The 26,631-nt window shown below is 43.4% G+C and overlaps 1 protein-coding gene across 2 annotated transcripts in view; it reads left to right on the top strand.

Annotated features, from left to right (window-relative positions):
* The first annotated feature begins 402 nt into the window (after positions 1–402).
* The window catches only part of SLC29A4 (solute carrier family 29 member 4), a 39,726-nt gene continuing 13,497 nt past the window's right edge, over positions 403–26,631 (top strand). Inside the window, exons 1-6 of one of the 2 annotated variants that reach the window (XM_036738732.1) lie at positions 403–565; positions 4,921–5,052; positions 13,676–13,789; positions 18,312–18,440; positions 23,704–23,778; positions 26,292–26,557. In XM_036738732.1, the coding sequence (XP_036594627.1) occupies positions 403–565; positions 4,921–5,052; positions 13,676–13,789; positions 18,312–18,440; positions 23,704–23,778; positions 26,292–26,557 (879 nt within the window). Of the gene's footprint in view, positions 566–4,920; positions 5,053–13,675; positions 13,790–18,311; positions 18,441–23,703; positions 23,779–26,291; positions 26,562–26,631 lie in introns of both variants that reach the window. The other variant, XM_036738740.1, reaches the window with a different exon arrangement.

Genomic DNA, 26,631 nt, shown 5'->3' with positions numbered 1-26,631 from the left:
ATGCAGAGGGAAGTGAGAAGAATTCAGAGAAAAATTTTTACAACAATAACAATATTGTAAAGGCAAACAACTCTGAAAGATTTAGGACTCTGCTCCATGCCGTGGCCAGCCACAATTCCAAAGGACTCATGATGAAACATGCCACCCACTTGCTGACAGAGAGGTGAATTCAGAGTGCAGATTGAAGCATCATTTTTTTAGATGTGGCCAAAGTAGGAATTTGCTTTGCTTCACTATTCGTGTTTATTACAGAGGTTTTTTGTTTTTTTTTTCCTTTATTGTTGTAGAGGGAGTGGGGGGAGGAGGATTTTCATTGATTAGAAAAATAAAATTTAATAATGAGAAAAGGAATTCTATGCTTTTCCCACACCTGCTCATTCTTTCTTTTTCAGGGCAGTAGCCATGGGGTCAGTTGGGGGAGACCACTTCAAGGAGCTCAGTCCGGTAGTGACACCGGAGGGAAACGTAGTGATGAGCTTCAGTTTTGACAGCTACCAGCTGGAAGAAGAAGAGCTCCAAGCCAAAGGGAACCAGGCCAAAGGGGTCCTGACTTTTATGGAGCCAGGTAATAATGGGGAAGTTGCCTCCATAGGCTTCCCAGGTGAGGTTCAGGGGTGGAGTCTCCCCAGGGATGGGCTAGGGATGGAGGTAGAGTTGGCATCACCAAAGGGGACTCAACTGCAATAGGTTGGTTTAGGTGAAAGCCTGAGACAGGAAAATGAATTAAATGACCCCTCGAGATTCCTTTAAACTTTCAGGAGTCTTTGATTCTACAGTGTTTTCTCTTGATTCTCATCCTAGACTGAGCCATAATCAGAAATATGGCATTCAACAAACATTTACTAAGAAGTACCCAGGTGGTTTAGTGAATCGATTGCTGCACTTAGAGAGCCAGGAAGACTGATCCTTCCTGGCAAGGAAGGCTTCTCATGGTTAGAGAGTGGGAAGGCAACTTGGATTCTATAAATTTCTCTTCTGATTTCTTTCTGAAGACCTGTGGCTCAGGCGTGTGACTTTCCCAGACCTCAGGCTTAGCCTGTGTAAGACAAAGATGGTGACTGGCATCTGTTGTGTGAAACTCCTGACCAGTAATAAAACAAAGGACTAAAATAAAAAGAAAAGCATGAAGCTCTGGAATATTGAAATGAAAAGCGCTATTTAAATACCAAGTGTCACTGTGGTACCGAGAGTATAATTGTATTTAATGTAGCATACTATTCTTGGACTGAAAAGGATTGAGCCCATTCCCCTGCTTTCAGACAGGTCAATAGTTCAGCCATTATAGCCAGTGGTGTGGCCCCCACCATACCTCGAGAGAAGGCAATGGGGAGGCAGTGTAGGGCAGTGGATGGAGCATTGGATTTGGTGTAGGAAGACCTGGCTTTGAATTCCAGCTCTGCCACTTACAGACTGGAGACGTATCACATAACTTTCCTGGGTCTCAGTTTCTTCATCTGTAAATTCAGGCATCTGGACTAGATGATCTCTCTAAAGGTCCTTCTAGCTCTAATTTATGATCCTATGAGGTTTCCCAGGCCTCTTTGGTCTTCTGTCCCAACATCCCCACAAATTCTCCCAGGGATTTGGCGCTTTGGACTTGGAGCAAAGAACTAGAGGTTTAAAACCCAGCTCTGGAAGTTACTATCTGTAATCCTTGGATATCTCACATAACCTCTTTGAGCCTCAGTTTCGTCAACTGTAAAATGGGGATAATATAACTTGTAATGTCTACCTCATAAAGTTACTGGAGGAAAAGTGGTTTGTGATCCCGGAAGTTCTAGGAGAAAAGGAAGTAGCTACTGGTTTTTATGGGGCAGCTAGATGGCACAATGGATAGAGCTCTGTGCCTGGAATCAGGAAGACATGAGTTCAAATCCATCCTCAGATGCTTACCATCTATATGACACTTAGCAAGTCATTTAGCCCCTGTATGCCTCAGTTTCCTTATCTGTAAAATGGGAGTTAATAATAGCACCTACCTCCCAGGTTTGCTGTGAGGACCAAATGAGATAATTGTAAGGCATTTAGCACAGTGCTTGACACATAGTGTATATGTGTGTGTGTGTGTGTGTGTGTGTGTGTATAGCACACACACACACATATATATACACACACACATATATGTACATACATACATGCATACATGCATACATACATACATACATACATATATAGTATGTCTATGTGTTTATATTATTTTATGGAGTGATGCTGCTACCAAACTGGGCCCTTAATACATCTGCATTCCTATCCCTGGGCCGTTTCCAAGTGCTCCCTCCACCCTCCAAAATATTTAATCCTTAGTTCCTCCTGCTGCAAAAACAAGGGAAAAAGTCCCTCCTTTGCTTAACTGCTGGGAGGTTTTAATTAGTTGCTTCTTGGAGAGCTCTTGGGAGACAGTAGAGATCATTTCCTATTTAGATCTGCACTATTTGACACCATGATCGGGTCTCCTTAGTAACAGAGATAAAGACACTGTAGAGACAATGATGGGAAAACCACCTACCTGGTCAGTAGGCTCCCTTAAAGTAGGCAGCCCCAACCACTGGGCCAGGGGGAGAGCCAGCTGTGTTTACATACTCAGTATCAGTCCTGGCCCTCCTGCCTGTTGCTCAGTATGGTTGTTCAGGTCTTGGCTGCCTCATACTAGGCAACTTTGATCCTTTGTACATCACCAGAGGGGTAATTATGTTTCCCACTGCTTACCCAGGCTGCTCTCTTTGTCTACACCAAGAGAACTCTGGGATGCTAGCTATATTTATCCCTTAGTTCTCAGCTCAGATGCACTATTGATCCTCTGCCAGGCCCTAGGGGGGCTTCCTGCTGCACAGCCACCCAATCTAGGACCCCACATGCCCTTCACTTACTCCCAAGCACCTCCCAACCTTTACTGGGGCATGCCCAATTGGGATACTACCACATGCTCTTATTGGGAAAAGACTTTTATTATTGGTTAAAAATTCAACATCTGGAATTATAAAACACCCCCTGGCAAGTGAGCAGCTATTATTGATTAAAACAAGTCATTCTGATCTTGGCTCTGGGTAAGAATTATACTCATAGAGAAGCCCTGCTCATCATTTCTAGGGTGACAGAGTCCCCATGAAATGGTGGCAGTGGGGTGGGTGATAATCTTGGTGAGCCACCACAAAGCCAAATGGATGCTTAGCTTTTAGGTCCACAGTAGCCTCTTTCTTCTACAACTTGTCAGTCGACTTTTGAACGGGTAGGCATGATTGCGTTCATTTTACAAATGTGGAAAACAAAAATACTGACAAGTTGTCTTATTCCCCCTAAGCCCCCAGCGTACATAGTCTTCTCTTTGCTATATCCTGAATACACCAAGCTCATTTCATGTGGCATAGAGGGAAGAGAGGATAGAGGGCTGGACTTGGAAGTGAGGATGCTTGGGTTTGAATCTAGCACTAAACACTTGCTCGCTGTGTGACCAAGGATAATCCACTTAACCTCTCCAGGCTTCAGTTCTCTCACCTACAAAATGAGAATAATTATACTTGCCTTTATTTTCTCTCTCTCTTAGAATAGGAACTCCTTGAGAAGATGAATAGTCTTACTTTTTTATTTGTATCCCCAGGACTTGCACATACCAAGCACTTAAGAAATGTTTTTCATTCATTCATTCATATAAGCCTGTCCTGGGGTCATTGTGGAAAAAGCATTTTGCAGACCTTAAAACCAATATACGATTATGAGGTCCACACATCTCCACCCATCTGGGATACCTTCTACTCCCCCTCCCAGAACAAGAGCTGGAAGGGACCTCTGAGGTCATCTAATTCAACCTCCCCCTTTTATAAATGAGGAAACTGAGGTCCCGTGAGGTTATGTCACCGAGGTGGTAACAGAAATGGATTTGAATTCAGGTCCTCTGACTCCAAAGTCACTGTTGCCTCTCTGAATTCTCTACCTCTCTAAATTCCACCCGTTTTCCAAATCCACCTCCTCCCCAAAGCTTCCATCGACCTTCTTTTCTGAACTCTTCCACCTCTTACATAGTATAACATTCACTTAATTGTGGTCTTATATTTCACGTATGTTGGTTTTCTTTCCAACCAGATTGTAAGTGACTTAAGGGCAAGGCCACACCTTATTCTTCGCATGTCTTACCTATGGAAAGTAGGAAAGAGCTGGGGTCATAGTTGGTATTCAGTAAAGTGCTGATTTAATAAACAAAAATAAGTTAATAGATCTGCCCTAGTCAAATCACCTATGAAAACCTAGTCATGGACTCTTAGCCCGGAATGCAACTTTGCACATATGTGTCTACGTATATCCTTGTCCGTGTACACACACACATACCCTCAGCCACCCTTCCCATCTATCTTCTTGGATGTAAGCAGTCACAGGATGGTGGAGCTGAAAGGGACCTTCAAACCCCTCTAGTCCAGTATGTCAGCTGGGTCTTTATTTGACTGAAGAGGAAAAAAGAGGCCCAACCAAAGTAAAAAAGTCACGCAGCTAAGATGGCAGGAGCCTAGATTTAGAGCCATAAGGGATGTTAAAGACCATGAAGTTCAAAGCCTTCCCCCATTTTAGAGATGGAAGAACTGACGTCCAGAGATTTTGAGTGACTCTCCCAGGATCACACAGTAAGTTTCTGAGGGAGAGTTTGAACTCAGGCATTCCTGACTCTGAGCCTGGTCCTTGCTCTATCTACTGCACATCCTAGCCATCTCAGATTTTTCTTTGTGTGTTGACAAGGTAAGATTCTGGAATATGGAGAGCCAAACAAATCTGACATCCAGTTTGAATAAGGCAAAACTGTTAAGCAATCAGCAAACTTTAAAACACTAAATAAACATAAGCTGTTGTTAGTGTGGTTAGCTGCTCACCCCCCTCCAGGATCACTTCAGTTGGGATACAAGCTTGACCTTCTCTCTCATGTGTTTGGCATTTCAGTGACTGAGGAGCCTGAGCCTGATGACCAGTACCATGGGATATATTTTGCCATGCTGCTGGCCGGAGTGGGCTTTCTCCTGCCATACAATAGTTTTATTACAGATGTTGATTATCTGCACCACAAATATCCAGGTAAGTCCCAGCCTCTTGGTGGAAAATGGGCCCCTCCCTTTCCTAGAGCCTTGGAGTTCTACACTGTGTTGGCAGGGGTCATGTTGGAACTGGTGTCTGGGTGTTATTTCATCCATCCATCCATGGTGGGGAAGGGGATTCAGGCTGGCAGGGGCACATGTGGCTTGGGTTTACTTTATACCATTCCCTATTCAGCATTCACCCAGCTTACTGTCATATGCTGGTGGGGACCAAATAATCAGGATGAGATGAGTCATAGAATTTCACAATGGGAAGGTACTTTGCTGGACACCCTGTCCAAGACTAACCATGAAGTTAAAGGTGCTTCAGACAGTGGCTCAGCCTTTGGTCCCTACCTGGCATGCTGTCATGAGACCCTAGCTAGAATGTGGTACAATAAAAATAATACTGAACTTAGCGTCACAGGATTTTGTGACCTTGAGCAAGTCACTTAATCTCCATTAGCCTCAGTTTCCCCAAATGAGTAGATTGGACTAGATGGCCTCTAAGGTCCCTTCCAGCTTGACATCTATGGTTTTCTGTACTACTGTGTGCTGTGTGACCTTGGGCAAATTACTTAACCTCTCTAGGCCTCAGCTTCCTCATCTATAAAGTGAGGGAGGACAGGAATTATGTCAAAGGTCCTTCCAGTTTCAGATCAACGATCCCTGGCTAACTTCACTAGCTTTAGCCCTTTGTATTCTTCTTTGTCCGAAGCTGAGCCAAGACAAAGGGTAGCCATGATAGACATCTGTCTAGGGCATAAAATAACATAGATACAATTTGGGATACTTCCTAATATTTCTTTTACAAGCGAATATATTTTATCATTCAAAATTCTGTTGTCTCTAGCACGCAACTATTTAATTTTTGATTCTACAAGGTATCATACTGTGGATACAACAATGAAAAACAACACAATTCCATCTCTCAAGGAGCTTACAATGTAATGGAGCAGGAGGTGGCAGTGATTTAATCATAGATTTAAAGCTGGAAAGGACCACAGAGGTCATAAAGTCCAACACTCTCATTTTACAGACGAGGAAACTGAGGCTGATAGAATTTAAGTGACTTACCCAGGGTCACACAGCTAATAAGAGTGTAAGATGGAATTCAGACCCAGGTCTCCATGACTCCAAATCCTGTATTCCATATACTATACCACATGTGCACTGGATACAAGGAAAACTTGAGAGGGGGGAGATCACCATCAATGAAAGCCAGAGTGATCTGGGTTTAAGGCACGGTCCCTAAAAAAGAAATCTAGCCCGTAAACCCCAAGATATCTTGCAAGGTTTCAGTGATAAAAATTTTTATTCCTTTGGGCAGAGCACCCACAGGTAAGGGTATGATTTCCTATGTGGACAGAGGAAGGAGGGAGAGGAGGGAGGGAGGGAGGAAGGAAGGGAAGGAAGGAAGAAAAGGAAGGAAGGAAAGGGAAGGAAGGAAAGGAAAGAAGGAAAGGGAAGGAAGGAAGGAGAGAAGGAAGGGAGGGAATGGAGAAGGGAAGGAAGGGAAGGGAAGAGGGAAGGAAGGAAGGAAAGGGAAGGAAGGAAGGAAGGAAGGAAGGAAGGAAGGAAGGAAGGAAGGAAGGAAGGAAGAAAAGGGAAAGAAGGAAAGGGAAGGAAGGAAGGAAAAAAGGAAGGAAGGAGCTGTATTGCCCAACTGAAACTGACCAGTTGGGTCCCCAGTGGCTCAGCTACTGCTACTCACAGATTTTTGTTTGCCTTTCATTCTTCAAGAGGACCATGATGTCAGGAAGGTGATGTCATGACTTGCAAGAGAATTGGATTTAAGTGAGGGAAGGCTGTGCAAAGTCACCAGCCTCACTTTCTCCTCCAGAACCATCTGGGTCCGGTAGATAAAAATAAAGGGAAGGACAAAAGGGACATGATGGAGATAGGAATAGGGTTTGGCAGCAGATTAGACGTGAGGGCTTAGAGAAGGCTAAGAAGGAAGACAACTTTGAGGTTTTGAGCTTAGGTGACTAGGAAGACAACAGTAACATCAGCAGAAACAGGGAAGTAGTGAGGAGGGACAGATCTGGAGGGGGAAATGATTAGGAGTTCAGTTTTAGAAACACTGAGTTTGTGATGGAGCATCTAGGTGAAGATGTCCAACGAGTAGCTGCCAATGCCAACCTGGGATTCAGGAGAGAGACTAGATCTAGCCATATAGTCAAGTACACAGGATGGATCATTGTAACCACAGGACAGGAAGAGGAAGATGAGCCAGTGAAGGAGACACAGAAGGAGCAGTCAGACAGGTGGGAGGAGGACCCAGAGAGAATGGTGTTATTTGTCTCCATCAGTCATATGATTTGTTTCTCTATCTCTGCTACTGAGACCCTGGGTGCTGAGGAGAGGAACTGGGTTTGGGACCAATGAGAATCAAAACTTTTCAAGGCCTAGGTGGTGCAGTGGATAGAGTGCCAGGTCTGGAGTCAGGAAGACTCATCTTCCTGAGTTCAAATCTAGCCTCAGACACTAGCTGTGTGACCTTGGGCAAGTCACTTTACCCTGTTTGCCTCAGTTTTCTCATCAGTAAAATGAGCTGGAGAAAGAAATGACCAACCACTCCAGTATCTTTGCTAAGAAAACCCCAAATGGGGTCAGAGTCAGACACGACTGAACAATAAGCCTGAAGATCCAATGATGCTGCCCTCCTGTTTGCTGGGATGAGGATATAAAAATGTAGGTCATTTGGCATGTAAGTCTATAAATTATGGAAGTTTACAGATTATCATTGGTTAATATATCCAGGAGGGACAGCCTAAAATGACTCCAAAACCTTGTAAAAATGCAAGCCCATGCAAGCACAGAGGGAAAAAAAAAAAGACTTCTCCAAGCTACTCATTACATAGATCAAGGCTGTCCAACCTTAGGTTTTTATTGAAACAATAGACAATATATTTCGATTTGCCATTTTAGCGAGAGCTCTGCCATAGCTCGGCTTCGTTTACTAAAGCATTTATGTAAATTTCTATGCTCGTAGGCAGCCTGCATAAATCGCACGGCAGGCCGCATTTTAGACAGCCCTGACATAGACAGTAAAGATGGGGGTAACCTTTACTGTCATCCATGTACCTGGGGAGGGTGCTCTCTGTTAAACATGACTGATTAGCTCTATGGCTGAAGAGTAATAAGAGCTCACATTTGTATGGCACTTCAAATAGCTAAGGTGACTAGAGGGTAGCATCAGGGAGGGCAAGGTCTTGGATTTAGTCTCTCCAAGAGGCCCAGATAGTTTTGCTTTGCTATCTTGAATCTTGTCCTGTGCCTTTGGTCCTGAGGGGAACAAGGTGACAGGCTAGAAGTGAGTCAGGGCAAACCTATCACTAGGATTAAGAATCCAGTTCATAGTACCCAGCAGTGTAGCAATGATTTTGGGGGCCCCATTTCTATCCTCAGCACCTAAGGTCTCAGAAGCAGAGATGGAGAAACAAATAATTCATTCAATGTGGACAAATAACACCATTCTCTCTGGGTTCTCTCCCTACCTATCTGACTGATCCTTCTGTATCTCCTTCACTGGCTCATCTTCCTCCCCCTGTCCCATGGTTACAATGATAAGAGATATAAAGTGATGAGACTAGGTAATTTTTAAAGCAAACCAGAATATGTCCATCCAGGTGAGAGTCACCTTGGGAGACTATGCACTTATTCCAATGGGAGGCTACCATTCACTGCTTAAACTATTTGGGGAACCACTCATTGAGAAGAGCCACCAAAGTCAGCTTACAAGCCATGTGTGGCAGTCACTCTATTTAATAGTCAAGCTTTGTCACATCTCCTTCTCCAAACAGCCTCGTATCCTGCACATATTAGTCACCAGAATGAACTTTGAATGACTGGGTTGTTTCCAAAAATCAAATGCATCCTCAAAAGATGAGGCTTTGCCACCACTGAGGATATTGCAAAAAGTGGCAAGTAGGTGGCAGAGCAGATAGTATGCTCGACTTGGAGTAAAGAAGTGAGTTTAAATCCTCAACTCAGACATTTGTGAATTGTATGAACCTTAGGCAAGTCTCTTAACCTTGATCAGCCTCAGACAAACGCTGGAGGGGCTATGGAAAAACAGATACATTAATACATTGTTTATGGATTTGTGTCCAGTCATTCTGGAAAGCAGTTTGGAACTATGCTCGCAAAACTATTAAACTATGCATACCCTTTGGCCCAGGGATATCACTCCTAGATCTATATCCTCAAAAAGATCAAAGAAAGAATATTTTTATACTCATATGTACAGAAACAATCATGGCAGATCTTTTTGAGGTGGCAATGATTTGGAAAATGAAAGGATGCCAATCAATTGGGGAATAGCTTGAATGAATTATGTTTTATGAATGTGATGGAATATTACTGTGTTTTAAGAACTGATGAAGGGGATGGTTTCAGAGAAACATAAAAAGACTTGCATGAACTGATGCAAAGGGATGTGAGAAGAACCAGGAAAACAACTTATACAATAACAACGATGTTGTAAAGATGCCTTTGAAAGACTTAGGAACTCTGAAAAATGTAATGACAAGCATCTGCTCCACAGGACTCATGATGAAACTTGCTGCCTACCTCCTGAGAGAGAAGTGACGGACTCAGAGTGTGGAGTGAGACAGAATTTTTTTAGACATGGTCAATGAGGGAATTTGTTCTGCTTGCTATACATGTTGCAACAGAGGTTTTGTTTTTCTTACTTTCTCAAACGGGATTAGGGAGAGGGAGATGGGAGAAAGAGAAGGCAGATGTTTGTTGATTGAAAAAAATAAAGCTTAATTTTAAAAATAGGAAGGTAATTGAGGTGTCCAGAGGACTGACAGCTATGCCAAAATGAAGATTGCTTAAAAGAACAGAGAATGTTTAGCCTGGAGAAAAGGGGACTTGGATGGGTTGGGGACAAGAACTTGATAGTTGTCTTTACATATTTGAAGGACTGTCATGTAGAAGAAGGATTCTATTTTTCTATTTGGTTCTAATAGGATGCCATGGCTTTAAATCACAGAGTTAAAGTTTTCAGCTGAGTATAAAGAAAATTTCCTAACAATTCAAGCTATCTCAGAGTGGAGTGGACTGCCTCAAGAGGTAGTGAGCTCCCCATCAGATATCTTCAGAAAGAGGCTGGATAACTTTTCAGCTGGGTTATCAAGGAGAGTATTTCTGCTTTGGTATGGGTCTTTCTTTCTTTTTTTTTTTGTTTTGAGGGAGGAAGGCAGGGCAATTGGGGTTAAGTGACTTGCCCAAGGTCACACAGCTAGTTGTCTGAGGCTGGATTTGAACTCAGGTCCTCCTGACTCCACACTACACCACCTAGCTGCCCCCCGATGGTCTTTCAAGCCCCTTCTAGTCCTGCTATTCTATGAAACCTTGTTTGCATGAGTGATTTCTGGTAGATAAGGTGAAAAAGTCCCAGTTTCATGACTTTCTATGATTGACAATTCATAGTTCTTTGATAATTAATTACTAAATTTCCCCTTCTGTTTCTTCAGAGTCTGGGGTCACTTATACTTTAAGTCCTATGTGTGGCAGTTGTGGCAGGAAGATCTGAATTCAGATCCTCACTCAGTTACTTAAAAGATGTGTGACTTTGGATGTATCACTTAATTATTCTGTGTCTCAGTTTCCTCATTTTTATTTATTTATTTATTTTAGTTTCCTCATTTTTAAATGAGGGCATTGGACTCAATGGCCTCTAATGTCCCTTATAGCTCTAAATCTAGGCTCCTCTGATCCTCTGATCCTAGGCATGAAGCTGGTGAATTGTCGGTGTAAGTTATGCCCAGGCTACTGTTAATATTCATTCCAGGCTCTCTGCAAGGAACTGCTAAACTATGATTGCTATAGGGTTGTTGTTGACTTATGTCTAACTCTTTACGACCCCATTTGGGGTTTTCTTAGCAAAGATACTGGAGTGGTTTGCCATTTCCTTCTCTAGTTCATTTTTTTACCAATTAGGAAACAGAAGCAAACAGGGTGAAGTGACTTGCCCAGGGTCACACAGCTAGTTGTCTGAGGCCAGATTTGAGCTCAGGAAGATGAGTCTTCCTGACTCCAGGCCCAGTGCTCCATCTACTATAAGGGGTGCTGGGGAGAAGAGTGGGTTGTAAATGGACCTAGACTTAACCCTCACTACTCTGCTCCCTTCAACATGAAAAAATTCCTATTTGGTTTTTGTTGTTGTTGTGGACAAGGGGGAAAATAGTCATAGAATCTTAGAGATGACCTGTAGTGTTGGCAAACTTTCTACCCCCTTTAGGGCAAGAAAATAGTTAAGAAGCCAATCTCTCCAATCAACCAACAGAAACTTATTTTTATTATTATTATTATTAATTTATTTGGTTTTTGGAAGGGGGAAGATAGGGCAATTGGGGTTAAGTGACTTGCCCAAGGTCACACAGCTAATAAGTGTGTCAAATGTCTCAGGCTGGATTTGAACTCAGGTCCTCCTAACTCCAGGGCCAGTGCTCTACTCACTGCGTCACCTAGCTGCCCCCAACAGACACTTATTAAGCACATACTATGTGCCAGGCACTGTACTAGATGCTGGAAATAGAAAGACAAAAATGCAATATAAGTTCCCTCAAGAAGCTTACATTCATTCGATTGAGAAAACAGCACATATGCATATAAGGAAATAAAATCTATATATACAGAGTAAATGCAAAGTAACTTCAGGGCTGGGCGCTAGCAGCTGGGGAAGTCAAGAAGGTGGCTCTTGATCTCAGCTTTGAAGGAAATTAGAGATTCCAAGAAGTAGAGGTGAGAATGGAGTGCATTCCAGGCATAGGAGACAGCCCATGCAAAGGTATAGAATTAGGAGATGGAGTATCATGCATGGAGAATAGCCAGCTTTGTAGTAGGCTGGTTTTGCTGGAGTGAGGAGTGTGGGAGTGAGGGTTATGTCTAAAAAGTCTGGAGAGATAGGCTAGAAGCAGATTGCGAAGGACTTAGAATGCCAAACAGAGGCGTCTGCATGTGGTCCTAGAGGCGAAAGGGAGCCATTGATGTTTACTGAGCAGGGGAGTGAGTGACATGGAGAGATTTGTGCTTCAGGAATATCGTTTGGCAGCTATGTAGAGAATGGTTTGGAGCAGGGAGAGAGACCAGTTAGGAAACAATTGGAATAATCTGGGCAAGAAGTGCTGAAGGTCTGAATGAGGTTAATGGCTGTGTGGGTGGAGAGAACAGGACAGGTGGCAGTGAAATTGATAGGATTTAAGCCACTACTTGGACAAAGAGAGTGAGGATGACTCTGAGGTTGGAAACATGACTGACTAGCTAGATGAAGGTTTCCTCAGTAGAAATCAGAATATCAGAAAGAGGAGTAGGCTTAGAGGGGATTGGGGAACAGGGATGGAAAACTTCAACAAGGAGGGAATGAGAAGGACTGAGAGGCAGAGTTTCGAGAAGAATTTCAATTAACTGTGCCACCCACTTCTGATCATGAAGCATGGTCCCTGAAGCACCAAATGAGATGATAGGATCATTGTGGGTGATTCAATGCCCTTTCCCACTTCTCATGCCCTTCACGATGTAAGCATCTGAGGGAAACGCATCAGTAAAAAGGCTGGGAAAGTGGTAAGGTGTTGAGAGCCAGTGTGGTACGGTGAACTTGGAATTAGGAAGACCTGTGTTGGACTCTGGCCTCAGACACTGACTAGCTCTGTGACCCTGAGCTTAACCTCTCTGGGCCTCAGTTTCTTCAACTGTATAATGAGGGTAAGGGTGGGAATTGATGATTTCTAATGTTCCCTTTAGCTCCAACTCTGTGATCCTAATAATAATTCATATTTACAGAGTGCTTCAAGGTTTGTGAAATATTTCCCTCACGAGAATCCTATGAGTTGGGTAATACAAGTATGACAATCCCCTTTTTATGGATGAGGAAATTGCCTCTGAGAGGTCATGTCATCTGGTCACCTAGTAGGGGCATTATTTGAACTCAAGTCTTCTGAGAGCGATGGGCAGCTAGGTGGTGCTCCAGAGCCTGGAGTCAGGAAGACCTGAGTTCAGATGTGACCTCAGACACTCACTAGCTGTGTGACCTTGGGCAAGTCACTTCACCCTCTTTGCCTCAGTTTCCTCATCTGTAAAACGAACTGGCAAAGGAAATGGCAAACCAATCCTGTATCTTTACCAAGAAAACCCTAAATGGGGTCACAAAGAGTCAGACACAACTGAATTGACTGAACAACAGCTTCAGCACTCTATCCACTATGTGATACCATCTACTGTCTCTGTTTCCTTCTCTGTACCCACTAACTGCTTAGTCAGAGAGAAATTCAAAGACTAGGAGAATCTCCCTCATCTCAGCAAAGATCTTGCCAGCTACTTCTTGACTATTTAAATATATGTCCCGCTGTCTGAGAGAGATACAGTCCTAACCAGACTCCTCCTCGTCCAAATGGCCTCATGAGCAGTGAAACCAAGGAGGTAAGAAGGAAAAATGGCCTGTGTGTGATGGTGTGCCATTCCAAGTCCATTCCACAAAGAGCATCAAAAACAGAGGAGAAAGTCTTTTCTTCTGCCAGGTCCCTCTGCAGGAGCCAGCATCATGCCCTTTGGGGCATGGGAGACAATAGGGGAGGAGCATCTTTTTTTCTGACCTCCTTCTCCCTGTCCTGCAGGGACTTCAATTGTGTTTGACATGAGCCTCACCTATATCCTCGTCGCCTTGGTGGCTGTCCTCCTGAACAATGCCCTGGTGGAGATGCTGAGCCTACATACCAGGATCACTGTGGGTAAGTGAGTGTCCTTCTCTCCTTCTCAGGGCTCACCTGAAAGCCAGCTCTTGGTTGTTCTCTTCTCTGTGGAATGAGAAAAGGCTTGTCTTCCCCAAAACAGTTCCCCCCTAATGACTTAAAGTTCCAGTCATCATAGTGAGACTAACATGTGTATCATGTTTTAAGAATTGCAAAGCACTTTTTAAAAATAATATTCTATTTTTTCCTGGTTACCTGTAAGGGCAATTCTTAATATTTTTGTTTTTAAATTTTGAGTTCCAAATTTTCTCCCTCCCTCTTCACCTCCCCTTTCCCTGAGACATAAGCAATTTGATACAGGTTATACAGGTGCAATTAAATTTCAAAGCACTTTACAAATATTATCTCATTTGATCTTTACAACAACCCTATGAGGTAGGTACTATAATTAGGTAGTGATGTAGACAGTGGTTAAGTCACTTACCCAGACTGACACAACTTATTAAATATCTGAGGCTGAATTTGAACTCAGGTCCTCCTGACTAAAGTTCCAATGCTCATCATCACAATATGGCAGCCTTGCCCAGAAGGCCTCAGCTCAAAAAAAACAAAACAAAACAAAACAAAAAAAACCAACACATTGCTGGGCCTGGAGTCAGAAAGACCTGTGTTCAGATCCGACCTCAGACACTTACTAGCTGTGTGACCCTGGGCAAGTCACTTAACCCTGTTTGCCTGAGTTTCCTCCTCTGTAACATGAGGGTGTTAGGCTAAATGATTCCTTCTCATTCCTTGCAGAATCACTACATTAAAGGATATAGGTGGTCTTCTGAACAGTTGACACTTGACTTATCAATCAAGCCGCATTTATTAAGCACCTACTATTTGCCCGGCAAATACTAAGTGCTGGTAATACAAATACAAAGTTAAGGTTCTAATGATCATAGATCTAGAGATGGAGGGGGCCTCAGAGGTCATCGATTTTGCAAGGGAAGAAACTGAGGCCAAAAGAAGTTAAGTGACTTACCCAAGGTCACCCAAGTAGCAAGTGGCAGAGCCAGGATTCAAACACGGGACCTTTGACTCCAATCCAGAGATCATTCCATTGCATTACCCTAGTCCTGACTGCCACAAACTAGTTGTATGACTTGCAAAAGTCACCCTCTTCCTATCTCTGGGTCTCAGTTTCCTGAGGCCCCGAAAACGTGGATGACGATGACAAAGATGATGATGAAGATGATAATTCACTTTTATATAGCACTTTAAGGTTTACAGAGCACTTCTCCCACCCCTCCTCACTCTATGAAGCAGAAAATATATGTATCGTTATCTCATTTTACAGATGAGGTAATAGGTTCGAAGAGACAATGACTTGCCTAAGGTCGCACAGACAGTAAATGCTAGAGCCAGGATACAGTTAAGAAGGACAAATACAAAGAAGTCTGGAAAGACTACTATCAAATGATTGGAAGTCACAACTAGGTAGTACAGTGGTTAGAGCAGTAGAGCTAGAACTGGGAAGACCTGGGTTCAAATCTGCTACAGACACTGCCTACCTGTGTGATCCTTCGCAAGTCACTTAACTTCTGTTAACCTCAGTTTGCTCATCCGTAAGACGGGGTTAAAAACTGCCTTCCAGAGTGACTATGAGGACCAAATGAGACAACATATATAAAATGATTGCAAACCTTAAAATACTGTAATAATGCTAGTTATCATTAGCCTTACTATGGCACAGAAATTATTACACTCCTATGGGGGGAAATTCAGAAGGGAACATTGATAAGCAAGGCAGTTTTGTAATAACTGCTGTGTTAAATTTAGTATACATACACTTGAAAAAAAGTGTGACGGGTTACTTTTAAAATCATCTTTTCTGTTCTTTATACAACAAAATGTTCATATTTATTGAGTGGATAGTAAAAAAAAATAAAAAATTTAAGAGAAAAAATTCATATGAAGAAAACAGAGCCAGAAGACCAAGGGAACCATGGGCTATATAAAAAGACTACATAAAAGCTATCTACAAGCACGGACAAAGAAAAATGGTTGAAGGGGACAGAGCGAAGATAAGTTGTTATGAGATCTGTAGGTTGAAGGTCTTTTAAAAGTTTAATTAGTTGCAAATGTGTTTAATTGATTTTATTGTTGCAGGTTAGGTTCACAATAAATTACTTTCTTTTTAAAAATGAGAGCAGAGCATCCGGTGATCATAAATTTACAGCTAGACAGTGACCTCTGGTCTAGCGGGTCTCAGACTTTTTGGTCTCAGGACCCTCTTTTCACTTTTAAAAATTATTGAGAGCTTTTACTTAAGCTGCTTATATCTATGGATATTTCCCATATTAGAAATGAAAGCTGACAAATTTAAAAAATATTTTCATTAATTAATTTTCAAATAAGAGCAGTAAGCCCATTGCAAATTAATATAAATGACACATTTTATGCAAGATGACTATATTTTCCAAGACAAAAAAATTTAATGAAAAGAATTGCATTGTTTTACATATTTTTTCCAAATTTCTATTTTTGTTGTTTTTCAGTCATGTCTGACACTTTACGACCCCATTTGGGGTTTTCTTGGCAAAGACACTGGAAAGATTTGCCATCTCCTTCTCTGCTCATTTTATAGAAGAGGAAGCTGAGGCAAACAGGGTTAAGTGACTTGTCCAGGGTCCCCCAGCTAGTCAGTGTCTGAAGCCGGATTAGAATTTAGGAAGATGACTCTTCCTGACTCCAGGCCCAGCACTCTAGCCACTGTGCTACCAAACTGCCCAAATTTCTTCAGTGTCTGGCTTAACAGAAGACAGCTGGATTCTCCTTTCTTCCTCTACAATCAATCTCTTGGGATATGTTGTTTTGGTTGAAGCATGTATTAGTAAATCCAGCCTCACATAGATATATAGTTGGAAAAGGGAGGATCATTCTAGTGGGCAAATAAAAACCTTAGTATTATTACGAAACTGCTTTTGACTTCACGGTCCCCCCAAAAGGGTGTTGAGGACCTCCAGGAGTCTGAGGACCCCACTTTAAGAACCACGGATCTAGTCCAAATACCAGGTGAGGAAACTGAGGCCCAGAGAAGCTGAGTGATTTACTCAAGAGTACGCAGATAGCGGGAAGAAAAGGGAATGAGCCTTTCTATCGCTCCTACTTTCAAGCTAGGCGCTGTTTTAGGCACTTTACAAATGTTATTTCATCCGATCCTTGAACAATCCAGTAAGGTAGGTGCTATCATCATCCCCATTTTATGGTGGAGGAAACAGTCAGACTTGCCCAGAATCACACAACTAGTAGGTATCTGAAGGCTCGATTTGAATTCAGGTCTTCCTCCAGGCTCAGGGCCCTATCTACTGTGCCACCTAGCTGCCTCCATGGCATGGCTAGGATTCCACCCAATGGTCTCTGGTGCTAAATCCATCTCACTTTCCACTGTGATCTCTACGGTCCTTCCCAGCTTCTACCATTCTATGATTCTACATCACCTTCACTTCTCAGCAGTTCACTGACATACAGTGTCCTCCCCCACCCCCCATGCTGTGGCATCCAAGACACAGGGTCCTCCCACCCCAATCCTCTCCATCTCCTCTAGGTACAAGTCACTGGATTCCATTGCATGAATGTAAAATTAATCCACTTGCCTACATGTTTCTTTGTAGACAACTTTAAGACACCATTGATCTTTCAGCAATATCTAGTTTTATCAGAATTTTGACTGTTGGGGCAGGGGTGGGGGGCAGAGCAAGAAGAAAAACTAGACAGCTGATGGATTTTCCAAGGGAGATTTTTCTCTCTCTATCCAATGTGATGTAGTGGAAGACAGTATTGATTCCTGAGTGAAGGGGTCTGCTATTTTCTACCAATGTAACCTTGAGCAGCTAGGTGGTACAGTGGATGGAGCACTGGGTCTGGAGTCAGGAAGACTTGAGTTCAAATCCAGCCTCAGGCACTTAATAATTAACTCTGTTTGCTTTAAGTTTCCTCATTTGTAAAAAGAGCTGGAGAAGGAAATGGCAAACCACTACAGTATCTTTACTAAGAATACACCAAATAGAGTCATGAAGAATCAGACAACTGAATAACAACAAAACTTTGGGTGAATAACCACCTCTCTGGGCCTCAGTTTCCCTATCTGTAAAATAAGGGGATGGTCCTAAGTGAGGGGTTCTTAACATTTTTATGTATCATGAATCCCCTTGGGCAATATGGTGAAGCCAATGGACCCCTTCTCAAAAATAATGGTTTTAAATGCATAAAATAAATCCTCAGTATTACAAAAGAAATCTATTATATTGAAACTCAGTAATCAAAATATTTTAAAAATAAGTTTACAAATCCCAGGTTAAGAATCTCTAGATTAAGTGATCTCTAAGATCTCTTTCCATTCTAAGTCTGATCCTCACATGGATGGGACAGAAGGCTAAGGTTTTAGCTGCCCTCCTGACTGACTGCCTGGGGAGAACATATGAAGCTCCTTCCTTCTGAGTCTTAACCTGAGAGATGAACTCCAGGCCTCCCCCAGCCTTACCCGTGATTGTCCTGGATGTGTTTTCATCTTCAGGTTACTTCTTCGCAGTGGGCCCCCTTCTGTTTGTCAGCATCTGTGACGTCTGGCTGCAGCTCTTCTCCCAGACGCAGGCGTATGCCATCAACTTGGCTGCTGTGGGTACGGTGGCCTTTGGTTGTACAGGTAGGTGACGGCTGTCCCAGAGCCGGTAAAGGAGTGAGGGAATTCCAATGACCCCTTCCACTACTGACAGTGCCCTAGTTTTTCCTCATCCACTTTTGGGGTGGGGGTGGGATTTAGCCACAGCAGGGTCAATTCTCCAGGGGAGGGGGACAGGTAAGCCCCAGGCTGTTCTTCCAGATGCCTTCCTTCCAAGTGTTAGAATGGAAGACTGGTTCTAGAATTAGAAAAACCTGGGCTCAATTCTCGCCTCCAATGCTTATTACCTGTTAAACCTTGGGCAAATCTGGGCCTCAGATTCCCCATCAGTAAAACAAGGAGTTTGAAATAGATAGCCTTCGAGGTCTCGTCCAGTTTTAGATCTATAATCTTGTGACCTTGGGTAAGTCCCTTAACTTCTCTGGGCCTCAGTTTCTTCATCTGTAAAATTAAGAGGTTGGACTCAATAGCCTCTAAGAAGGTCCTTTCTATTTCTAAATCTGTGCCCCTGTGAATTCCTGAGTACTTTAAAAAAAGGGAACTGGCCTGATATCATGTGGTCCTAAATAGCTGAATATTCTTCAGTCAGTTCCAATATACCCAGGCACCATGCTAAACCTGCTCACACCCTCAGCCCGTAGCTTCCAGAAGCTTCTATTCTGATAAACCATGATAGATAAAGGATGGTCTGGATGGAACATTTACGGACTGATTCTTTTTTTAGTAGTTTTAAATTGAGTCAGGGATTTGGGGGTGTGGCAAGAAGGAAGGGGTAAAGAAAGACTTCTGCATTATGTCCATTCTGTTCACAGGCAGGAATCAGTTAGCCCAATGGCATGCTTTACATATCTGCCCTGGGGGAGAGATCTTTCTAAGACCTTCATGCCAGCTCTGTCAGCAGCCGAAGTCGGCGCAACTTGTTAATGGTCGGGAAAGCTTCCATCTGGTTGCCATAGTCTGGCCAGATATTTCACCCACTAAAACCTAGGCATCTGCCAGCTAATCGGCACTAACTACTCCCACCAATGTTTATGGTCTGTTTTATGGCTTTTTTATGAGGTGGGTGAGCTGGGCGGCCTACAGACCCAGGGAGCACTCCCCCTTGTCTGCAGCAAGAATCCAGAAGGTTCTAGGCTCCTCTCCCTTCTGCCTAGAAAAGTCCAGAGTCAAGCCAAGGGGAGGAGTTCAGAAAGGACTCAGCTCCCAGAGCCAGATATGGAAAGGCAAGTGGTATGGGAGCTGTGGAGGGGCCCTACTGGTATATGAGACCTGCCCATCCCTCATCTTCACTGCTGGAGAAAATTGGGCCAGTGAGGGAGTAGGCCTGATCAATAATCCCTCCCTTGACAAGCGTTTATTAAATATCTACTATGTGTCCGAGACAGTATTAGGGACAAACGTGAAACAATCCCTGTTCCCAAAAAACTTTCATTCTACTTGGGGGAGACAGCATGTGTGTGTATATATGTATAGGTATAATGTAAAATTTCAAGCCTGATGCAAGGTAATTTTGTAGAAAGGAATTAGAAATTGGACTTTTCCAATTCCACCTTGCTTCTCTGCCTGGCTTCCCTTCTGCAAACATGACTTCCCTCTCAGGATAAGCTCATCGCTTCTAAACTCCCCAGCAGGCTGCTCACTCAAGCCTTGATTGACACCACCTCCCTCTCAGCCTCCTGTCCTCTCTGATTAGAGGGCAGGAGGGTAGAGCAGCAAACTCTTCCCAATGCCTTCCTTTGCAGAGGGCTAGAAACTGGCCTCCGAGCTCACTCCACTCTGTACCTGCTGCTCTGCCTGGTCTTAACTCCATGGAACAAGATGCCCCCGGTGTCCCTTTCCCCCCTTTCCTGCCTCCTTTTGTGTGCTGTCTCCCCTTTTAGACTATAAGCTCCTCAGGGCAGGGGCTGTCTTTATTCATTGTGTCCCCAGTGCTCAGCACGGTGCCTGGCACATAGTAGGTCCTTAATAAATGTTTATTGGATATTGGACTTTTGGATATTGGCTAAGGGGATCAGGAAAAGTTTCGTATAGAAGGTAGTACTTGAGCGAAGCCTTGAAGGAAACTGGGGATTCTAAGAAGTAGGGTTGAAAAGGTACCTTCTAGCTAGATCCTTAATAAAAGGATTTGTTCTGTAAAACTTGGATTCAGTCAAAAGGCCGCACCCAAGGACCTAGAAGGCCACATGCGGCCTCGAAACTGCAGGTTCCCTACCTCTGGTCTAGAACTAATCATAATAGATAAAATGTATAAAGTGTTTACTGTGCGACAGCATAGTGTTTTATAATTATTATCTCACTTGGTCCTTACAACAACCCGGAGAGGTAGGTGCTATTATTATCCCTATTTTACAGGTGTGGAAACTGAGGCAAATAGAGGTTAAGTGACTACCCAGGGGCACACAGCTCCTAAATGTCTTAGGCTGGATCTGAACTAGAGTCTTCCTAACTCCAGGCCTGGCACTCTATCCACTTCAACACCTAGCTCAATTCAGTTCAATTGAACAATCACTTATTAAACACCTACTATGTGTTAAACACCTAAACACCGTGTTGGGCTGGGGATAAAAAGACAAAAATGTAAAACAGTCCCTGCCCTCAAGGAGCTTATATTCTATACGAGGGGGAGGAGGGGAGAGAGGCGGGGAGGGAAGGTTGGTTCATGTGGTCTAGAATAATAGTCTCCAAAGTCCTGGTCGGTAGTGGCCTAACCCCAAGGAATATGACATCAGCCAATCAAAGGGTGAGAAAAGGGGTCAAATCCCACCCTACCTATAATAATAGGACTTGTCTCCAACACAACTCCATCTGTACTCATCACCCAACGCTATCAATTCCCTCTACTGTTCAAATTCCCAATTTCCAGCCTTCTGAGTCAAGCTTCAATGCTTCTGGGTAGTTAAAACCTAATCTCTACTCAGGCACTCACAGCAGTAGAAATCCCCCACCCCACTATACCCACCTTCTATCCTCCCTCCCCTCCACCCCAGATCACCTTGTAGGAGGACCTTCTAGGAGGACAGGTTTCCCAGGCAGTGGCCCGTAAATAAGAGCTCCACCTCTCCCTTTTTCTTTTGCAAGGCCCAGAGTGAGTCACCAGCGTGAACCAGCATGGATGTGCTATAATCATTACAAGGTCTTTCTCCCCAAACCCACCCTTCTTCCCAGGTTCCCTATTTCTATCAAAAGCCCCTGCATCCTTCCCAACCCAATCCCAAATCATAACCTTGGTGTCATCTTTGACTCCTCATTCAGTTTCATCTTACACGTGTCTAGTTACTTTACAAATCTTATCTGTTTTTACCCTCACAACATTTCTTGAATCTGACCCCCTCATTCTACTCTTGTTCAGTCCCTCATCACCTCTCACTGGATTCTCACGACAATCTTCTCATTGGCCTCCTTGCCTTAAGTCTCTCCCTACTCTGATACATCTTCCACTTAGCTGCAAAGCAATAGATATTCCCAAAGGATAGGCCTGACTATATCCTTCCCCTAATCAATAAACTCCAGCGTCTCCCTTTTGACTCTAGGATATCATATCATCTTTATTTCATTCTTTTTTCATTTTTATTTTTGCATAAATTTTATAATATACATAACTCTTTTATTAATTTATTTATTTTTAGTTTTCAACATTCATTTCCACAAGATTTTGAATTCCAAATCTTCTCCCCATCTCTCCCCTCCCCCCACCCCAAGATGGCATACATTCTGAATACCCCTTCACCCAGTCTGCGCTTCCTTCTATCACCGCCCCCCCCCATCCCCTTCCCCCTTACTTTCTTACAGGGCAAGATAGATTTCTTTCCCTGTTGCATGAAAAAATTGTTTTTAAAACTTTGAGTTCCAAATTCTTTCCCATCTTCCCTCCCCACCCACCCTCATTGAGAAGGCAAGCAATTCAATATAGGTTATACATGTGTAGTTATTCAAAACACTTCCATAATAGTAATGTTGTGAAAGACTATATTTTCCTCCATCCTATCCTGCCCCTCCCATTTATTCTATTTTCTCCTTTGACCCTGTCCTTTTTCAAAAGTGTTTGCTTCTGACTACTCCCTCCCTCAATCTGTCCTCCTTTCTATCATCTCCTCCCTTATCCCCTTCCTCCCTTCCCCCCTATTTTCCTGTAAGGTAAGATACCCAATTGAGTGTATATGTTATTCCCCTCCTTAAGCTAAATCCGATGAGAGTAAGGTTTACTCATTTCCTTTCACCCCTCTTCCCCTCCATTGTAAAAACTTTTTCTTGCCTCTTTTATGTGAGATAATTTACCCCATTCTATCTCTCCCTTTCTCCTCCCAATATACTCCTCTTTCACTCCTTATTTTTTAGATATCATCCCTCTATATTCAACTCACTCTGTGCCCTCTGTCTATATATATTCCCTCCAACTACCCTTATACTTAGGTTTCATGAGTTACCAAATATCATCTTTCCATGTAGGAATATAAACAGTTCAACTTTAATAAGTCCTTTAACATTTCTCTTTCCTGTTTACCTTTTCATGCTCCTCTTAATTCTTGTATTTGAAAGTCAAATTTTCTATTCAGCTCTGATCTTTTCATCAAGAATGCTTGAAAGTCCTCTATTTCTTTGAATATTCATTTTTCCCCCTGAAGTATTATACTTGGTTTTGCTGGGTAGGTGATTCTTGGTTTTGATCATAGCTACTTTGACCTCCAGAATATCCTATTCCAAGCCCTCTTATCCCTTAATGTAGAAGCTGCTAGATCTTGTGTTATCCTGATTGTGTTTCCACAATACTGACCTGGGAACATAATTCTTAACAGGAAAGTGCAGGTATATATGTAACTCAAGGCTCAAGCCTAGGTATTTGCATGGGACTCTTCTCACTGAGTGGAGAGAATGATTACTATCCATGCCTGAAGGAGGGCAGTGTTGGAGACTAATCATTTTCTGTACCACAGAGAAGAGTCCTCTGCAAATGCCTAGGCTTGAGCCTCAGATTACATACACATCTGTATATGGAGAGTCACATATGCAAGTGCTTAGGTTCAAAGCTTCAGTTACATATAATTAATAAATGTCAATATACACATATGGGGGGAATGTTCAAACATGTTTTCCTGGTGGAATGCATCACTGAAATAGTTTGGAAACCACTAGTCTACAGGACTAATTAAAGAGTTCCAGAGATTTCAGGTATGACCTAGGGGAAGTTCCCTGGATGTCTCCACCCTCCTTTCCCAGTGCTCCACCATGGGGGGAAGTAATAACATATCTTTTTTTCTTCTCTTCTCTCACCCTCCCCTCTCTCTTCAAGTGCAGCAATCCAGCTTCTACGGTTACACAGGGATGTTGCCCAAGAGGTACACCCAGGGGGTGATGACGGGGGAGAGTGAGTATCTGCATCCATCAGACATCAACACAGGCTCCCCTAGCTTGGTTTCTCCCACGTGGTCACTCTCCTGGTCTACCCTGACAGGAGGTGGGGTAGAAAATGGGAAGTGGGAAATGTATTTGAGGTGATTTGAAGTGACTTCCTTTTGCAAAGGTCACCTTGAAGCCTCTCCTGTTTGTTACCAATGTGGGAACACTAGGGAAGGGGTAGGGGATAGAGTAGTGGGGTACAGAAACCAATGGGAGAGGCTATTCTGGCTTTGAAGAAGCTGGGCTAGGATTCCTACAAGGCCAGGTCCTAAGGCAGGGTCCAAGGTTTCTGGCTCCTACTGCTTTCCTCCCTGCTGAAGACTGGCAAAAATTTGCAAGCTCCTTCCTGACCAAGCTGTTAGGTAATAAGGATGAGCCAGAAGTACCTGGATTTTGGGTCCTGTCCCCATGTTCTACAGCAGAGGTATCAAACACTCAGCCTGAGGGCCAGGCCACTCAAAACCTACAACATTCTCAAGAGCAGCGTAAACCAGATTAAAATGCAATCAGGAAATAGTTAACAAAATAAATAAAAATACAAATAAAATCTAGATAATACAACTTTTTAAAATTAAGTCAATATTTGGGGATCCTTAGGGTCTAGTGGTCCCCATTTCCATTGGAGTGTGAAACCACACTACTCCATAGGATCCCATCCTTCTTCCCCTCTCCCTTTTCTGCCCTCCCTCTCCCCCATAAAACTTTAGCCTCTCCTGAAATGCATGAGACCTCAGCTCCAGTCTGAGGGCATGGCAAGTTTGGGTGGGCTTCAATTTGTGTGCATGTGTGAGTTTGGGGAGCAGGGAGGAGCAGTTTAGGGATTTGTGGAGGGACAGTCTATGGGAGAACAGCTTGTGTCGAGGACTGTGAGTGCATGCAGTGTGTATATCTGTGGTGGGGAAGAGTAGTAGTATATTTCTGTAGTATAGAGTAATGCATATTTGTGAGAGACTGTGTGGAGTAAGCAGTGTGTACATTTGCGGGTAAGTAGTGTTTGTATTAGGACTGTTAGGTTTTTTTTTAATTTGTTTATTTTCATTTAAATATCTAAATTTAATTTATTTTAATTTAAATATTTAAATCAAATTTAAATAACTAAATTAAATTAAGTTTTAAGTTAATGATGTGTTTTGCTTTTACTTTCCAAATAATTCCAGATTCCCCTGACCTGTGCCTTGTAACAAGTAAAACAATTAAGCAAAACTAACAATATGATGCCCTTATCTGAAAGGGCGTGCAGTACTTCACACATGTAGCTCCCTTTCCTATTTTAAGCGCTTTTTAAAAATTAAAAATATTTTCTTTCCCTCCTACCCCCCAATCCAAAGTCCTTGTAACAACTATGCATAGTCAAGTCAAGACAGTAGCCTGCTGGTGGGTCTGCCTGCCTCAAGTCCCTCCCCATTCCAATCAATCCTCTGTTCAGCCACCTCCCCACCCAGTAAACTCCAGTGGCTCCCTAACACCTCCAGGACCAAATACAAAATCCTCTATCATTCAAAGCCCTTCAAAACCCAGCACCCCCTCCCTCCTTTCCAATCTTCTAACACCTTACTCCCCAACACATACTCTTCGATCCAGTGACACTGGCCTCCTGGCTGGGCCACAAACAAGACACCCCATCTCTCGGCTCTGGACATTTCCTCTGGCTGTCCCCCATCCCTGGAATGCTCTCCCTCATCTCTGCCTGCTGGCTTCTGTGGCTTCCTTTAAGTCTCAACTAAAATCCACCTTCCACAGGAAAGCGTCCCCCTACCCCCTCTTAATTCTAAGTGTCTTTCCTCTTTTATTTCCCATCTATTCTGTTTAGAGCTCATTTGTACATATCTGTTTGCTAGCTGACTCTTTCATTAAATTGTGAGCTCCTTGAGGGCAGAGACTATCTTTCTGCATGCTTCTTTGTGTGTCCCCACTCTTAGCACAGTGTCTGTCTGGCACATAAGTGCTTAATAAATGCCTCTTGACTGACTGACAAATTCCCTCATTAGAGCTGTTGCTTATGTGCAAGTTGTTCCAAAATTCTTAGTTCAGTTTTAAGCAATTGGCTTAAAGACCTTGTATATTTTTTAATATGTTTGTGAGAGGTGTGTGTACAGTGTGTGTAAACAATGCTTATGTTTATGGTGGGACTAGTGTGTTTGTGGATGCCTGTTTTGTGTGAGCAATGTGTAGGCATTATGTGTGTTTGTGTAAAAGTTTGGGAGGGGAAGTTCTGTGTTTGTGCATTGCTCTGTGTGTAAGTCTGGGGGGGCTCAGGGTCTGTGCATCCGTTTTTGGAGGACAGTAGTGTGTGTGCTTGTGTGGAGGAGAGAGCCCAGGGTGTACATTTGAGCATGATGTATGTGGAGACACGGGGTAGAGGTGTCAGTGTGTAAGTACCAGTGGGATTGCCTGCATGGAACGGCGATGTGTATAAATGGGGGGAGGGTCAGCTCAGGCTCCCCCAGACCCCGATCTGACGCCTAACTCCCTCTCGCTCAGGCACAGCTGGGGTCATCATCTCTCTCAGTCGCATCTTCACCAAGCTGCTGCTGTCGGACGAGAAGGAGAACACGTTCATTTTCTTCTTCATCTCCATCGGCATGGAGCTCATGTGCCTGATCTTGCACGTGCTGGTGAAGCGCACCCGCTTTGTGCGCTACTACACTGCCCGCTCCCAGGAGGGCGCGCCAGAGCTCAAGGGCAGCGTGGGCACTGGCACGGGCTACCGAGTGCACCATGATGTCATCGCCGAGGAAGTGCGATTCGTAAGTATTTGGGAGCCAAAAGCAGGAGCCCTTCCATAGAGATAGTCGTCTCCTCCCTTCCTCAGACTTAGGCA

The sequence above is a fragment of the Trichosurus vulpecula genome, chromosome 1 (assembly GCF_011100635.1).
Source record: "Trichosurus vulpecula isolate mTriVul1 chromosome 1, mTriVul1.pri, whole genome shotgun sequence".
In the NCBI taxonomy this organism is placed as follows: domain Eukaryota; kingdom Metazoa; phylum Chordata; class Mammalia; order Diprotodontia; family Phalangeridae; genus Trichosurus; species Trichosurus vulpecula.
The sequence above is the reverse complement of the archived record's forward strand: the minus strand, read 5'-3'. Positions and strand labels throughout refer to the sequence as shown.